General features: G+C 38.2%; 1 protein-coding gene across 6 annotated transcripts in view; it reads left to right on the forward strand.

Annotated features, from left to right (window-relative positions):
- Setx (senataxin) overlaps window positions 1-17,950 on the forward strand; it is an 86,555-nt gene that overhangs the window by 44,101 nt on the left and 24,504 nt on the right. For all 6 annotated transcript variants that reach the window (XM_048812835.1, XM_048812836.1, XM_048812839.1 and 3 more), the window contains 4 exons: window positions 10,270-10,443; window positions 12,864-13,096; window positions 14,097-14,264; window positions 14,829-14,985. In XM_048812835.1, the coding sequence (XP_048668792.1) occupies window positions 10,270-10,443; window positions 12,864-13,096; window positions 14,097-14,264; window positions 14,829-14,985 (732 nt within the window). The remainder of the gene's footprint in view (window positions 1-10,269; window positions 10,444-12,863; window positions 13,097-14,096; window positions 14,265-14,828; window positions 14,986-17,950) is intronic.

Consider the following 17,950-nt stretch of genomic DNA (forward strand, 5'->3'; position numbering starts at 1 on the left):
GCATCACTCCTCTTTATCTTCCCCACCATGCAAATCCCATCCTACTCCATAGGTCCACTTAGGAAAAATGAGCACATGTGACTATTTGGGGGAAATGGTAATATACATTCCTTGTAGGCCATTTAAGAAATATCAGCAAGCAGTAACATCACCCCCATATAGTTCCCATCATTGAGAGATATTTCCATTAACTTTTTTGGGGGGGGGGCAGGTACTGAGAATTGAACTCAGAGGTACTTAACCACTGAACACATACTCAGCCTTTTAAAATATTTAGAAACAGGGTCTCACTGAGTTGCTGAGGCTGGTTTTGAACTCACAATCCTTCTGTCTCAGCCTTCTGAGCCACTGGTATTACAGTTGTGTGCCACCAAACCTGGCTCTATTAACATTTTGGTACTTATCTTATTGCAAACTTTATCCTTTTCCTGATTAAGAGTATGCACATTAAATCATTGTACTTACTTCACAACAGTTTTCATTCATTATTCAGCAAATACAGACTTATTGGCCTGATAGATGAATCTAGTACAGGATGCTTAGCTATGAAGAAAACATAAAATTCCTGCCTTCAGGAAGGTTACACACACACACACCTTTTTTTTTTTTCTGGAGGGGCGGTGTGTGCTGGGGATTTAACCCAATGGTGCTTTTCCACTGAGCTACATCCCCAGCCCTTTCTTTCTTTCTTTAAATATTTTTTTAATTTATTTATTTGTTTATGTGGTGCTGAGGATCGAACCTCACACATACTAGGCAAGCACTCTGCCACTGAACTACAACCCAATCCCTTTTTTTATTTTTAGTTTTTAAATGTTTTATTTATTTATTTATTTAGGTTGTTTTTACATTGGTGGGAATTGAACCCAGGGCCTGCACATCTAGGCAAACACTCTACTACTGAGCTCTACCCTGGTCCCCTTTTTTTTATTTTTTGAGACAGGGTTTCATTAAGTTGCTGAGGCTGGTCTCGAGCTTGCCATCTTTTTGCCTCAGACTCCCAAGTGCCTGGGATTATGGACATGTGCCACTGTGCCCAAGGAAGCTCATATTTGACATATTTTCATTTAACATATTGTAAGTATCTTCAGTGTTATAAAATAATAACAATAGTATATTTAATAGTCATAGTTATTCCATTGTGAGCATATTCATCAACCAGTCATTCCTACTTAGACTTATCTATCTTATGTATCATTTTTCTTCCTTTTTTTTTTTTTTTTTTTTTTTAATTTTTTTGTAGTTGAAGATGGACAGAATGCCTTTATTTTATTTAATTGTGGTGCTGAGGATCGAACCCAGTGCTAGGCAAGTGTTCTCCACTGAGCCACAGCCTCAGCCCTTGTGTATCATTTTTTAGTATTTTAAACAGTAAATGAATCTCTTTGCTCAGTCAGACCATATGCACATTTAAGACTTCTGATTCATATTGTCTTGGCTACTGAAAGGAATACCACTTTCACTTCCAATGGTAGGATGTACATTTTTCACATTTGTTAACTTGACACTTTATGTGTGAAAAATGTATATCATTTAAGGTTGTACTTCTGTTACCAAACATTTACTTGGTTATTTGTGTTCTTGGGAATAGTTCTGCCTATTTATGGCCTTTTCTCCTTTTTCTTATATTGGGGTATTATTTTTCTCTTCACTTGTAGCTCTCATTGCAGTTATTTTCTTCAGTGTCATTGTTTGCTCCATTTTGTCTTGCTGTTTTGGAGGCATAGATAATTTTTATTTTTATGTATTCAAAACTACCATATTTATTTCTTTATAGTTTTATTATGTATCTAGGTGCAATAACCACAAAACATAAAGCCATTTAAATATAAGTCCCCCCTCCCTGCCACAAACATCTGTTTTATATCTCTCTGTAAATTGGTACAGACTCCTAGCAGTGCATTCAGCTTGCTGGGGAGGTCCTGACTGGAATGCAGAGGGCTGGGGCACAGCCCGTCTTAGCATCTACTCACTGTTAGAACAAAGAGACCGGGCCAGACACAAACTTCACAAATCAGTTCAGCCTTTATTCAGGAACAGGACTACACCTATGGGAATGGATCCACTTTCCTGTGGAAGATGAGCCACCAGACAAAGGAGGGGACTGGTTTTATATAGGTTGTGGGTGATGTAGTGAGTGTTGCAGTCTGGGCACTCAAGAATTTGAGTCCTTGAGCTGGGGGGGTCAGTGAAGTTGTCTTGAAAAGATTATATCACTTCTAGGTTGGATAACACTCTGTCTCCCCACCTGTGGCCAGTGTCTGGGAATGATTTATCTTGAAAGAGAAGAAAGTCATCATTGTATGACTTTCTTTTCTATTTTCTTTTCCAAGGCCTCACTATTTTGGGGTTTTTTATTTTCCATATCCAGTGGGGTTGTTTTCACCATTTTTTGCTTCTAGTTTATCTAAATTTTTGTCTCAATCCTGGGGACTGATTTAATTTTTTTCCCTTCCGCTTGGAAGACAGAACTGTGAAAATGTTTACCATTTGTGCCACCCAAAGCCCGCCCTTGGGAAATTTGTGTCCTTTCTCTTCACACCTGGAAGGAAAAACGGAAACAAAGGTTATTATTTCCTGGGCTATATTTTTTCTCCCCTTATTCTAGCCAGCACAGCCAGAAGCAACGGGGGGATCCAGCTGTCAGCCCTCCTGGAGTTGGCTCTATCGTTTTCAAATTCCTGGGGTAACTTTTACCTCTCCTACACTAGATAACTTCGTAACTTACCCAGGTACCAGCCAAAAGTTTGTAATACCCACCTACATCCTTCCTTTTTCCCAAACACTGCTTTTGGTGAGTCAGGGTTGTTCTGGTGAATTCTACTTCTGACCCCAACCCTGGTGGGAATGGGGAGTCTCTGACAACCCCTCTGCTGTGTTGGATGATTTACTAAGAGGAGTCATGAGGGGCTGGGGATGTGGCTCAAGCGGTAGCGCGCTCGCCAAGCATGCGTGCAGCCCAGGTTCAATCCTCAGCACCACATACAAAGAAAGACGTTGTGTCCGCCGAAAACTAAAAAAGAAATATTAAAAAATTCTCTTAAAAAAAAAAAAAAAGAGGAGTCATGACACTGACCATATAGTCATATTCATGGCTATGATTTTTAATCATGAAAGAAAGCAACAGAAAAGGGAGGGGGCGTGCTGGATCAAGTCTAGAAGAAATCAGTATCCTACGAGTTCCCTTCTAGTGAAGTCACAAAGAATGGGCTGTATTCTCTCAGCAATCCATTGCAACAACACACAAGAAATGTTTCTTCTAGAAAAGCTCATTAGAGACTTAAGCCCAAGGTAAGTATGTACCAAATATACCAAAGTTCTAGTCTTTAGGAAAAACAGTGTTTGATATGAGACTATTATTTTCACAAACAAGTTAGACATAGTAAGCCATTTTTTCCCAGGGAATGATGAGAACTGTCCCGAGACTAAAGTTCCCAGGCACCAGCCAAGGGCAGTCTTGCAAGCAGGCCTTTCAAAAGGTAGCAGGTGCACTATACTCTTCTTCTGCACAGCATTGATGAATAACGGCATTTTTGCTGAGTCTACAACCAGAAGTGGATCATGGAGTATGAGTCGGCATAAGTCCAACTTTAGGAGATAAAGCCAAGCCTTTTGTATAAAATTAAATCCCACCAGCAGTGCACAAGAAGTAGTATTATTCTGTCTTTGCCAGAACTTTGGTACTGGTTGTTATAGTTTTAGCTGTTACGATGGAAGTACAGAGTTGACCCTTGAGTTTATTGTGAAGCTGAATGCATCTGTGGAAAAGCACCTATTGGGAGTCTCTTGTTCCTTTTCTGTGACTTGTCTTTTTTTTTTTTTTTTAAGTTGTTGATGGACCTTTATTGATTTATATGCAGTGCTGAGAATCAAACTTAGTGCCTTACACATGCTAGCCAAGCACTATACCACTGAGCCACAACCCTAGCCCCATGATCTTTTTCTTATCGGTGTTAGAAATAAGTTATTCTCCCACTTTGGCTTATTTTTTAATCTTTCAGTGATGTGACAAAAATTCTTATTTTATTCTTTTTTTTTTTTTTTATATTTATTTCTTAGGTGTAGCTGGATTCAACACAATGCCTTTATTTTTATGTGGTGCTGAGGATCGAACCTGGGTCCTGCCGGTGCTAGGCAAGCACTCTACCGCTGAGCCACAATCCCAGCCCCTTATTTTATTCTTAACATAATAAGTTTATCAATTTTTTTCTTTTATGGTTAGTGTTCCATGTCCCATTTCTTATTATGAAGATTAAGAAACTTTTCTCTGCTGCAGATTATAATCTAATAACTTTATAGAATCACAATCAGCTGACCACAGCTTGCCCATCTCCCTACCCTGTGTTTTGTTTTTGTACTGCCCTAAAGTAAGATCTTTGCATTTTTAAATAACTATGAAGAGGAGAATATACAATTGATAGCATATATGGCTCTAAGCCTGGAAAAGTTTACTAATTGTCTGGCTCTTTATAGGGGAGGTTGGTAGACCTTACAGTTCACCATTGTTTTTCTAACCTGAGGTCGATTTTGTGTTATGACTGAGATGTAGGGGTTGTGTTTCTTGTTATTTCCAAGTGGCATTCTAATTCAGGAATATTTGCTGAGAGACCATCCTGTTATGCTGCAGTGCTGGGCTTATCATATTTATCTAGTGTCCATTTGATGCAAGAGTGTGTTTCTTAAATCTGGGTAACTGTGCCTGCTCATATCACATTGCTTACTTAATCTAGCTTCATAAGAAATTCCATTCTTCCACAGGACTTTTAACTTGTTGTACTTTTGAGTGCTTCCGTTGTTCTTGGCCTTTGCATTTTGATGTGAATTTTAGAGGGAAAAAAGTGGAAATTTGGAAGAATTGATCCCTTTACAATAATTATTTCATTTCTGGCATGTATTTTGAACTATTTAGGTTTAATTTTTTCAGTGGAGAGGTTTGTTTGTGGAACATGATACAGGCAAGGCAAGTGCTCTACCCCTGAGCCGCCCCCAGACCTCTGTGGAGAGGTTTCGTATAACAGCTTATTTTTTGGGTAACTATTCAGTGAATATATCTAAAAATACATATTATTTAAAAACTTAAGACTTCTTTAAAAAAAGTCTAAAAAGTTAATAGTAATTCTTTAATCCATATTCAGATTTCCATTATTCTCATTAGTAACCAATTTTTTTAAACTTATTGAATCAATTTGCAGATTACTTCCATTAAGTGACATTGTTAATAGGTCTTTTTAAAACTGTAATTCTTTCATTTTTTTCCCCTCTTGAATTTGTTTAAAACATTGGGTCATTGACTCTATATAGAGTTAATCACCGTCTAGATTTTATTGATTATATTCACTTGGTGGTATTTAGAATGTTCCTCTGTCCTCTATTATTTCCTATAAATCAAGGTTTGACATACATGGTTGATGAGATTCAGGTTTAATTTCTGTGATTTCTTTGTAGTAGTGCTATGCTCCTCTGACAGCAGGTGCATGATGTCTAGCTTCTTTTTTTTTTTTTTTAATAATATTTGCATCTGTTGATGCTTAATGACCAGATTCATTAACTCACAAAAGTCAAAATAATGGTATTTTAATTTTATAATTTTTTCCTTAACTGAAATACTTACATGGAGAGAAATTTCTGTATATCTGTTTGGTTACTCAGCAATATAGTTTATAAAGGAAAGGAAGAAAAAATACTTAATTCCTGACCAATTTTCAAAATAATAAATTGATTCACCACTCTAGTAAGCTCAAAGATTCATGTATGGCTCTAAGTATAATTGTATTTTAACCCATTACAGCTGATTTCATTGGACCCTAAATTTTCTTCTTGCTTCTACCTGCACCACACAATTGTAAAAGGGCCCCTTTCCCTTCTTTTGTTTCATTTAAATCACATCTACTTTTGAGTCCTTAGTCTCTCTGTTGTGAACAGATTTCTATCAGGCTGTCTGTAGTATTTTCCCATTTAACGTAGTCTTAGTCTTCAGACCATGGATTTCAAGCTGCCTTAGGCTGATGGACTGTCCTTTTATTCACTTGTTTTCGCCCGTGTGTCCTGGCTCACTGCAAGGATGGGAAGTGAGTGGAGAGCTGAATAATCATTTGCTGGGATTTGGTAGTTTTAAATTTATCATTTATAGAAAATTTGAAGTTTGGGCACTGCTTATCTTCACATATTGTAGAGCATGACTTGCATCTTCATTTTTTTTTTCTTGTTGCTAGCAGTGATTCATAACAGGTTTTGGTGCAGAAGATATTTAGTGTAATATTCAAAATATATTTTTGGTTATCAAAACTGGGGTCAAGGGTTGGAGTTGATACTCCAACATTAAGAAATCCTCTACTATACTGTTTTGGGAGGAAGTATTATGAGAGGCTGAGCTAGGAGGCTCCATTGCTTTCGGCTACTTCTGGTATTTTTACATCTGCTTATGGAAGGCACTTTTACAGAAGTATAATTTACTTCCAAAAAATAGACTCTTTTTTGAAGTGAAATTCACATAATTAAATTGTAAGACAATGCAAAACTGGTGATCTAACCACTTTTAAGTATTCCATTTGGTGATGTTGAGTATAACTTTGTGTTTTGTTTTGTTTTGTTTTTAACCCGTGCTGGGCATTGAACCCAGGTCCTCACACAGGCTAGGCCAGTGGACTGCCACTGAGCTCTTCCCCCAGCCCTTCATTCTTTTATGGCTAGATAATATTTCATTGTATGGTTATGTACCATAATTTGTTCATCTCTTCAGTGTGGACATTTGAGCTATTGTGAACACTTGTGCACAATTCAAAAGTTTGACACATGTATACATTTAAATATTCACTGACTCAGTTAAAATACATAGAGCATTTCTGTCATCCTCAAAAGTTTCCATGTTTCTCTGTGGTTGTTCTTCTCTTTTCCTGTCCCTTTTAGTCACTGGCCTGTTTTCTGTCACTGTCATTGTACCTTTTCTAGAATTTTATATAAATAGAATTCTACAGTATGTAGTCATTTATGTCTTGCTACTTTTATTTAATGCTTTTAAGATTTTTTTTCTTCACATTGAATGTACCAATAGTTGTTCCTTTTCGCTGTTCGCATTCCATTGTTTGTGTATTTATCACAGTGGTGTATCCGTTCACTAGTTTGATTGACCTTTGAGTTCGAACCTGTGACTGTTATGAATAAAGTGGCTATGAATGTTTATGTACAGATCTGCATGGAGACAGGTTTTATATTCTCTGTGGTAACCTGGGAGTGGGATTGTTACATAGTACAATGAGTAGGTTAAACTTTATAAAGAGCTGCTGAACTGTTTTCAGAGTGGTTGAGTCCTTGAATAGTGCCACCAGCAGTGTGTGGGCACTGCAGTCCCTCCACTACCTTGTCAGCACTGTTGGTGCTTTTAATTTTGGTGATTCCAGTGAGTGTGTAGTACTGTGCCATTGTGGCTTCAGTTTGTTTCAGGAATATTAATGATGTTGCTGGGTGTGGTGGTGCACACCTGTAAACCCAGTGGTTGGGGAGGCTGAGGCAGGAGGATTGAAAGTTCAAAACCAGCTCTAGCAACTTAGGAGGCCCTGTCTCAAAATAAAATAATAAAAGGCTGGGAATGTGGCTCAGTGGTTAAGCACCCCTGGGCTCAATCCCTGGTACTAAAAAAAAAAAGAATGATGTTGAGTGACTTTTCTTGACTTAATGGCCATTTCTGTGTCCCCTTCTGGTTTTTCTTGTATTTTTAGTTTGCTGGCTTGTCCTTTTGTTTTTTTTTTTTTTTTTGAGTTGATGAAATTTTTTATATATTCTGAAGTAAGTGTTTATCAGATGATATGTTGTAAATATGTCTTCCTGGTCTGTGGATTATCTTGATTTTTCTTAATAGTGTCTTGAAAAGCAAAAGTTTAAATTTTGAGGGCACCATTTTATCGCTTTTTTCTTGTTTGGTTTGTGTTTTTGGTGTCCTAAGAAATGGTTTCCCGGGGTTGGGTTGTGGCTCAGTGGTAGAGCGCTCGCCTAGCACGTGCAAGGCGGTGGGTTCAATCCTCAGCACCACGTAAAAATAAGTAAATTAAATAAAGGTATTGTATCCATCTGCAACTAAAAACAAAATATTTTAAAAAAGAAGAAAGAAAGAAAGAAAGAAAGAAATGGTTTCCTAACTCAGGATCACAACAGTTTTCTTCAAAATTTTATAATTTTAGCTTGTTTATGTTGATACCTAGTGGTTTAGTTTGCTTATTTTCAGTTATGTAATCCCATTTTTAAATGCATTTTAATTATACAGAATAATGGGTTTCATTGTATCTGTCATATATACTTTGACCATATCCACCTTGAGTTTATTTGTGTACATGATACAATGCAAGGTTGGGGACGCCCCCAACCCTTTTAAATCACATTATCAGTTTCAGTGATATTTGTTGATATTTGCTTTTTCAGTATCCTCCTCTTTTCATGTCTTCCTGGTCTTGTGTCAGAATCTCACTTGACCTTAAGTGCAGATATGTTTTTGACACTGTTCTCTTCATCTGTATATGTACCTTACACCAGCACTGCACTCTTGATTATTATACCATAAAGAAAGTATTGAAGGACTGGGATTGTGGCTCAGTGACAGAGCGCTCACCTCGCACATGTGAGGTACTGGTTTCAATCCTCAGCACCACATAAAAATAAATAAACAAAATAAAGATATTGCATCCATGTGTAACTAAAAATATATATTTTTAAAAAGTATTGAAATCTAATTTCAATAATGACTTAAGCCTTCCAGTTCTGCTGTTTTTAAAAAGAAGTTTCTTTGCAGGGTGAGATGGTGCATGCCTGTAATCACAGTGACTCATGAGGCTGATGTAAAAAGGATCACAGGTTCAAGCCCAGCCCCATCAACTTAGCAAGACCCTGTCTCAAAATAAAAAGGACTGGGGATGTAACTTAGTGATTAAATATCCCAGATTTAATCCCCAGTACCACCCACACTCAAAAAAGTTTTTTTTCATTATAGATTTTGGAATCGGTATGAGACTTTGTATAAAAATCCTTGCTATTTTGACAGGGGTTGTTGTGGGCTTACAGATTTACATGGGGAGAAATGGCATTTTAACAGTATCAAGTCTGTTTATTTTGCAGTAACAGAGATTGAACCCAGGGGCATTTTACCACTGAGCTACACCCCCAGCCCTTTTTATTTTATTTTGAGACAAGGTCTCACTAAGTGGTTGATGCTGCATTTGAACTTGGGATCCTCCTGCCTCATTCTCCTGAGTAGCAGGGATCACAGGTGTGTGCCACTGCCCCCGTCCAGTATCAAATCTTTAATCTTCATATATTCCCCCCACCTTTTTTTGGCTATCTTTGATTTCTCTCATCAGAGTTTTATATTTTTCAGGGTATAATTCTTCACATATTTTATTGGAATTACGCCAAATTTGTTGATTAGTAATCTAGTCTACCTAGTCCCAGTACTTAGTTCTTTAAATCAGTGCGTTATTGCTGGATTCAACAATTGACACTGAATTTTCTTATTTCATTGCTTGCTCTGTTTTCTCAATCTCATTTAGTTTGCAGTTATTCTTTCTCCCTTATTTAGAATACCATTAATAGGTTTAAGAGAAGTTCTTTTGTGTATTTGAATCTGTTTCTGAATTTTGTTCTGAGGTTTTGAAAGTGGGGAACAAACAAGAGCATTTTTTTTTTTAATTAAAATGCCAGAATAAACCTCAGATAGATGAAATATATTAGTTACTTCTATTTTGGTGTGTATGTATGTGGTGCTGGGGTTTGAACCCAGAGCCTTGTGCATGTGAGGCAAGCACTCTACCAACTGAGCTATATCCCAGCCCCGAATCAGTTATTTCTTAATATTGACTTTGTAGATGGTTCCCTCCTCTCTCATTTTGCACTGGGGATTGAACCCAAAGTCTAAGCATGCCAGGCAGTTGCTCTGCCACTGAGTGACACCCCAGCCCTTTTTATTTTTTATTTTGAGACAGGGTCTCTGTAAGTTGCCCAGGCTGGCCTGGAGCTTGTGATCCTGCTGCCTCAGCCTCCCAAGAAGTTGGGATTATATGTGTGCACCACCCTACCCAGCTAGTAGTCATTTTTAAGAAAAATTTTTTAATATTATTAATTGATGTTTTTAATTTCTTATAGGATTAGATGACCATTTTAAAGTATATGCAAAGTCTACTAGGGCTGTGCACTTTGGAACTTAACACAAGGGTTTAATTTTGTTACTCTTATTTAAAATAATGCTATTTAGAGTCACATAAATGCCAGTTTCTTATTGTTTTGTAGTTTATCTGGAAGAATGTGAACTGGCTAAACAGCTTCATCCAAAGGAAAATGATTTGGTGTTTTTGGTTCCTGAGAGACTAAATGGAGAGAAAAAAGATACAGAGAGAAACCGCTTGTACGATCTCCAGGAATATCACTGTGGTTATGTCCATAAATTCCGCCGCACTTCAGTTGGTAAGCAGATGATAAGGCAGTGTGAGAAGTCTGTGGATACAAGCTCATCTCCTTCCTAACTAACTCATGCTTTCCTAGCCCTGTATTTGCTGCCTATTTGTCAAACAGGTACTTGGTATTGCCAGAGTTCCTTGTCAGAGTTTTTCTAGATTCAGTACCCTATATTTATTGCTATAGCTTTCTGATTTAAAAGCTTGCTTTTTCAGTATCCTCCTCTTTTCATGTCTTTATCTGTAAATTATGTTTGCTATTACACAGATCATTTGTAACCATCTGTTTGTTGTATCTTGAGTTACATTCCAGACTTGGTTTTTGACTAATTACTGATAAGAAGACTAAACATGAAACTCATTAAAAGGTGGCTTGAGGAATATGCTCTTTCCATCATTCTTTGTCTATTATATGAGAGGGACTTCTTTACCAAAAATAATGCAGGCTTGGATTTGAATTTTACAAATACCTCTAATATATCAATGTGACTCATGCACATTTATAAACTTCTCCAAAGCCCTGTAAGTCAGTAGGAATTATTCCTTGTTCAGTAGGAAACCATGGCTCAGCAATATTAAGTAACTGTCCAAGATTGTTGTCAACATCAAGAGGTCAGTCCAGAATTGAAATGTAACCTTTTTCCCCCCATGAGATATAGGTGTCTCACTTTGTTGTCCTGGCTGGTCTCAAACTGTTCCTTGGGCTCAAACGGTCCTCCTGCCTCCACCTCCCAGGTTTTAAGGGCCACAAACATATTCCACGATATCTAACTTGAAACCTCCTTTTGTTGGACTTCAGAGTCCACATTCTTTATTTTATGACAAGCTGCCTTTTTAACATCTGCAACTTGAATATGAAGAGAAGAACATGATTTCTTTATTTCTTCTCCTTCTTCCATTGAATCTTTTTTTTTAAATATATATTCTTTTTTTAATATATATTCTTTTAGTTGTTGATGGATCTTTTTTTTTTTTTAAGTGAGAGAGAGAATTTTTTAAATATTTATTTTTCAGTTTTCGGTGGACACAACTTCTTTATATTTTTTTTTATGTGGTGCTGAGGATCGAATCCAGTGCCGCGTGCATGCCAGGCGAGCACACTACCGCTTGAGCCACATCCCCAGCCCATTGATGGATCTTTATTTTGTTTATTTATATGCAGTGCTGAGAATCAAACCCAGTGCCCCAGCCCATTGTATCTTAAAAAGTAGCAATAAGCTTGCCTTCTTAGACTATACAACAGATATCCCATGTTCATTAGTATGACCAGAGCTTAATTCTTTGTGTAGAGGTTATTTAGGAGAGTAGCTGCAGACAAGGCATAGTGGCACACACCTGTAATTCCAGCAAATTATTGGGAGTTTGAGGCAGAAGGATCTCAAGTTTTCGGCCAGCCTCAGCAATTTAGTGAAGCCCTAAGCAACTTAGCGAGACCCTATCTCAAAATATAAAAAGATTTGGAAATGTGACTCCCCTGGATTCAATCCCCAGTACAAAAAAAAAAAAAAGATATAGGACTTTATTTTTCTAAGAAGCTCTCCTTCCCTGAATTCCTCACAGATAAAACTTTCTGGCTTCTCCATCTGGAGAAAGGTTAAGTGTTTCAAACCTATTAAGCCAACATGAACGCCTGGTTTCTGCCGGTCATCTGCTCTTCCTTTGCTCTGTCCTAAACCATTCTTCCATTTGCTCAGGCCAAGAGCCTTGGGCTCATCCATGGTCCATTCTTCCTCTCATACTGTATTTAATTCATCAGCAGATCCCATTGACTCTTTCTCTGCAGTGTATCCAAAATCTGGTCCTCACTTCTACATTCTGGTCCAAACTGCCAGTAGTTTTTCCTAGACTGCTGCAGTAGGAAGTGCTGCAACTTGTAAGTGGATTTTGGCGTTTGCTCATTGCAGCTTATTCTGAATAGTGTTCAGTCATCACTATGGTCTGTGGGTCCTATTTTATGTTGTAGCTCTTCTAGCAGTTTTCTCCCTTCTTTTCCTTCTAGCCATGTCTCTAAAATACTTGCGACACATCTGTGCCTGGTGACCTTAGTTGGTGGCTGTCCACCAGTAGCTGTCTTCCTCCCTGCTAACAGTGCGGCTTACTCCCTTACTTCAAGTCTGGGCCCAGGACCCTCCAGCATGAAGGCCTTCCCTGACCAGCCTGTGCCCTTCCTCTTCCCTTTCTCATCCCCTTTTCTCTTTCTAGTACTTACAACCACAGAATGTTTATTTGGTATCTGCTCCCTTGTCTAGAAAATAAGTCTCTGGTGAGAGAAGCACATTGCCTGGTTCTTAGGAAGCATTGAGTAAATATTTATTGAGTGAATTATTCAAATATTATATCATATAAAGACATGGGGAATATCTAATTCTGAATTAGGTATTCTGAATTCACTGGTAACTGAATTTTGCTTTTTCTCCTTCTTGATAATAGTGCGTAACGGGAAATCGGAGTGTTCCCTTTGCATCCAGACTCAAGATAACCTGCCAGCCAACCTGAATGACCTTATGAAATGCATTGTAATCAGTTCTCTGGTAACTACACAAAGGAAGTTGAAAGCCATGTCTCTGCTGAGTGGTCGGAACCAACTAGCCAGAGCCATTCTGTCTCCAAACCCTATGGACTTTTGTACTACAGATTTACCAACTATGACGTCTGAGAGAATTGTGAGTGCTGATTGTATACCAGGGAAGGTCAGGCACTATTATGTCAGAATGTTAAAATGTCATGTTTGTAGCTGCTTGTGCACTTTTGTGTGTCTACAAGATGTGCTCACTATGTGTATGCAGTAGTGTTTGGTATTTAGTTTTCTTCAGGATTGCAAAATGTGTAATTAGGCTGCTTACTCCAAGGAAGGTACAGGACAATAAAGAGTCAGCATCCTGCCGAAAGGTTTAGTAGGTGACCAGAATTCAAGAGGAGTCGTCTCTGGTTTCGTGGCTGAGCTTTGCCTTTGAATGATTGATAGTACTGTTGCAGATGCAAAGATGAAGTATGCACACGTGTTTTCCACCAAAGAGCAATGTATAGATTCCAGAAAATCAACACAGAAAGGCAAAAGGAAGCTAATAATATTGAACCCCTCAATGTATGGAGCATTATTTCAGTCAGTTCTCACCTTTCAGAGAACCCTGGACTTCATTGATGGGTTGAGACTCAGAGAGTTTAGGAGTTTAGTGAACTAGCTTGAAAATAAAACTAAAATTTAGTCTCAGACCTGACCCTGAAATCCATGTTTTTTCTACTACATCACATTATGTAAAGAAAGAAATTGTCATGAAATATTTCTACTATGCAAGGAGAGAATTCACTAAATGGGAAAAAAAATAGAAGAAAAATATGGAAAATAGAAAAATATAAATTAGTAAATGAAATTTACTGCAATTATTTCTGTAAGAATTACAAATTAAAAATACACTTGTACTTGTAAGTAGGCTGAAGACTACAAGTGCTAATTAGTAATTAGCAACTAATTAGCTTTCTTTCCAGTAGTTAAAGTGGTTTTTGGATTTAAGGTCACTTTAGGATCTTGCCTAGCTCCAACCAAAGCTTTTGTGTAGCACAGATTGGAAGAAATTGAAAAGTTTTCCATTACCTTTCTCACACATCACTACAGGGGAGGAAAAAAAAAAAACAGCTCATTCCCACAACTGTCTTTTTCTACAGATTGCCTACTTAAGAGATTTCAATGAAGACCAAAAGAAAGCCATAGAAACTGCATATGCCATGGTGAAACAGTCACCATCAGTTGCCAAAATCTGTCTGATTCATGGGCCACCTGGCACAGGAAAATCAAAAACTATTGTTGGCCTCCTTTACCGATTATTGACAGAGGTAGGTCTGGGGAGGACACTGGTGCTATTAACTGGGTGTGTTATTTTACTTTTCTTGAATCAACTAACATATAAATAAGTATTAAAGTATCTTTTCCCCTTGTTTTTTGTTTTGTTTGCAGTGCTAGGATGTGTATTTTTGACAACTCTGTAGAACTATATCAGGAAGGGGTGGCAGAGGGAGGAAAGAAGTCAGAAGGGCATTGTCTTATGTGAAGTAAGTCCTGAGAACTAGAGGATGTTCTTCAGGCTTCATTTTAGGCCACACGTGACACCAGGAAACCATTTAAAAATGTGTTCCTGAACTACGTGTTGGTTGTACTGAATAGTGATTAATGTAAGTGGATGGTATGTACAGTAAGTAAGGTGCATAGCAGTTAGGATAAAATTTTATGGCAATGATTTTAATATCAATGTAAGATGTAGATGCTTTTACTTATTTTTAACTATTATGGGAGCTTTTGAACATACATGGAAATAGAGAAAAACCTTAAAACCTTGTAATAGAGCTCATCAGATTTTGTGTGTGTGTCTGTCTGTGTGTTTGGCTTATGGCAAATTGTAGAACCAGAGGAAGGGGCATTCAGATGAAAACTCCAATGCCAAAATCAAACAGAACCGTGTACTTGTGTGTGCACCTTCTAATGCAGCTGTTGATGAGCTCATGAAAAAGATCATCCTCGAGTTCAAAGAAAAATGCAAAGACAAGAAGAATCCTTTGGGTATGATAATCGTATGGGTTTTTAATTTGTTTTCTGTTTTCAGTGTTTGGTGTGGGCAACTTTGAATGAAAAAGAGCCAGTTATTCCTGGTGACAACATCTGCCTGGGTCACTGCCCATATGTACTTGCTGGTTCATTTAGCATATTTTTTATTGAGCATTTACTCTGTGGAAGTCATGGTGCCAAACACTGAAGTTTCAACATTGAAACCTTCAAGGTGACATAACGATATAATGAGGTCAATGGGCAATTATAGTATAGAGTGATAACTTCTATAATGGGACTTAAACATGGTATATTTTCAGGCAATTCTGAGAGACCCTTGATTCAGTTGTCTGAGGGTTAGGGAGGGCTTTTGGAGGAAATGATATCTATCTATGATATCTAAGATGAAAACAGAAGAGCACTTAGGAGTTGGCCACAGGACATAAGGGAGGAGGGGACTCAGGCAGAGGTAGGTCTAAATAAAAATCAGGTAAGAGAACCTTGGGAAGTAAAGGGTCCATGAGGTAGGGGCTCCGGCGTGTTCACTGTAGCCCCTCCAGAACACTGCCCAGCACTCAGTCAAGGCTCTCACGTGACTGAAGAGCTAGGGCCTTGGGGGCTGATGAAGATAGGCTGACGTTGAGCAATGGCTTTTGAAAGCAATAAAAACAATCATAGTTCATAGTTATTGCGTGTTTGTGTGTGAGCAGTCCTCAGAATCATCCTGGGAGCTGGTGTCAAACAGCCCTACTTTCTGTGTCTGGCTGGGGGAAGCTGAAGTGTAGAGATGTTCTGTGCACCATAGGAGTAACGTTTTGTTGAAATGCACATAATTGTGATGAGTATTGCTACAACTGATTCAGGATACTTGGATGAAGATGTAAAATTCTTTTTTTTAATTAATTTTAACTCTCTCTTCATACCACTCATTTTCAGAGATATTGCCCTGGCTTTATGTTATACTACTTTCTCAAGCTCGTGGAATACCTTGTGTTCTCCACCAGATTTTATTTTCCTTGAGGGTAATTGACATTGCCTTTTATCAATTAGAATTAGAATCAGTTGCAAATAATCTAAATACAGTGGCTTAAATATGATAGATTTTTTTTTTCTAATTTCAAATTCAAAAGCCCAGAAGTGGGCAGTTGAGGACTTGGTACTAGTAACACTGGTTCAGTCTTTAGAGACCAAGGCTCCTTGTTATCTTGTTGCTCCATTGTGTCTGGCCACTTTAGTGCATCTCATGGTCAGAAATAATGCCTCAGCTCCAGTAATCACATCTATTAAGCATGAGGAAAGAGTTGATAAAGCAACAAAGGGAGTGTACTAGCCATATTTTAAGAAGGGTTCCTAGATACTGTCAGTAGCAACTCTACTTCCTCTTGGCCAGAAATGACGTGGGACACCTCAGTACAAGAGAGAGTGGGACATGTGATCTTTATTGTGAGGGATCATATTCTTTTTTCTTCTACAACATATGCACTTTTACTATTACACAGAGTGCATTTATTCTTAAAACTTTCCAGTACATCATCAGTCTACAACTTGCCTTTGCATGTTAGATTAGTGATTTTATGTATAGCTGTGGTCATTCGTATTGACAGCTACAGGCTACCTTCATTGTATGGGTTCACAATTTATTCATTAGCCATGGATTAGAATTGTGGGTTCTCGTCAGTTTTCATTTCGCACTTCATATTGCAGTAATTGTTCTTGTACTTGCACATGTTCTCCAGTGTGGGTGTAGAAACGCCTGCTGCTGTGCACGGTGTGCAATGTAGTGGAGCACTCCCAGCACAGCATGCAGAATTGGATCTGGTGTGTGCAGGGCTTTGATCACTTAGTGGATTGTAAAGTCAGCGTAGGGATACCTAGAAAGTTAAAACAGAACAGAAGAAAGCAGAAGGATCAGACCATAGGTCTGAGGATAAATACTGCCTAATGAAACTTGTTTCTGTTTTGAGAGGTGTGGGAATACTCTGGGTTTCACATTTGTCTGTCTAGAAGTGAAAATGTGGTTGCAGTGTTTGTACATTTCCCGTTTCCTAAATAGTGTCAGATTCTTAAAAGTGGCTGTGCTTGCTTGCCCTCCTGAGCACAGTTCCCACGTAGCGCACATGTGGTGATTCAGTGTTAGCTTGCTTTCCCTGCCTGCCTGAGGGTAAGCTTCCTGGCATGTTTGTGGTTGAATGGCACACAGGGGCCAGGGTGAGGATGAGCCAGGTGTCTAGGTTGGATGTTTTTATTTCTTATCAGAGAGCAAATATTATCTTTTCTGTAAGAAAAGAGAACTTTTTTCCCCCAGTACTTTCTCTCTCTTTTGATACTGGGGTGGAACCCAGGGACACTTTATCATTAAGGTACACGCCTAGTCCTTTTTTATTTTTTATTTTGAGACAGGATCTCATTGAGTTGCCCAGGCTGACCTTGCACTGGGATCTTCCTACCTCAGCCTCACCAGTTGCTGGCATTACAGGTGTGCACCACCCCGCCTGACTCCAGTGCTTTCTTCTTCACTTTTCACTAATTGCAGTGGTCCTGGGTGTTTTTAAAGAAATGCCTTGGACATTGCTCCATTAAGTATGATGCTTGCTTCTGGGTTTCATAGGTACACTTGAGCAAGTTAAAGAGTTCTAGTCCTATTAGAGTTTTTTTCCTGAAAAAATGTTGGATTTTGGGCTGAGGTTGTTGCTCAGTGGTAGAGCATTTGCCTAGCATGTGTGAGGCACTGGGTTTGATCCTCAGCACCACATGAAAATAAATAAAGTTATTGTGTCCATCTACAACTAAAAGTATTTTTTTTAAATGTTGGATTTAATTTCATGGTTTTTTTTACATCTATTGAAATTATAATGAAGTTTTTAATTTCTTAATATGGCAAATTATTTTGTCTAATGTTAAAATCTGATTCCTAGAATAGGGTCAACTTGTCTTGTATTAGCTTGTGTGTGGGGATGCTGTAATGGAGCTTGAACCCAAG

This window comes from Marmota marmota, unplaced genomic scaffold (genome assembly GCF_001458135.2).
Source record: "Marmota marmota marmota unplaced genomic scaffold, marMar, whole genome shotgun sequence".
NCBI lineage: Eukaryota > Metazoa > Chordata > Mammalia > Rodentia > Sciuridae > Marmota > Marmota marmota.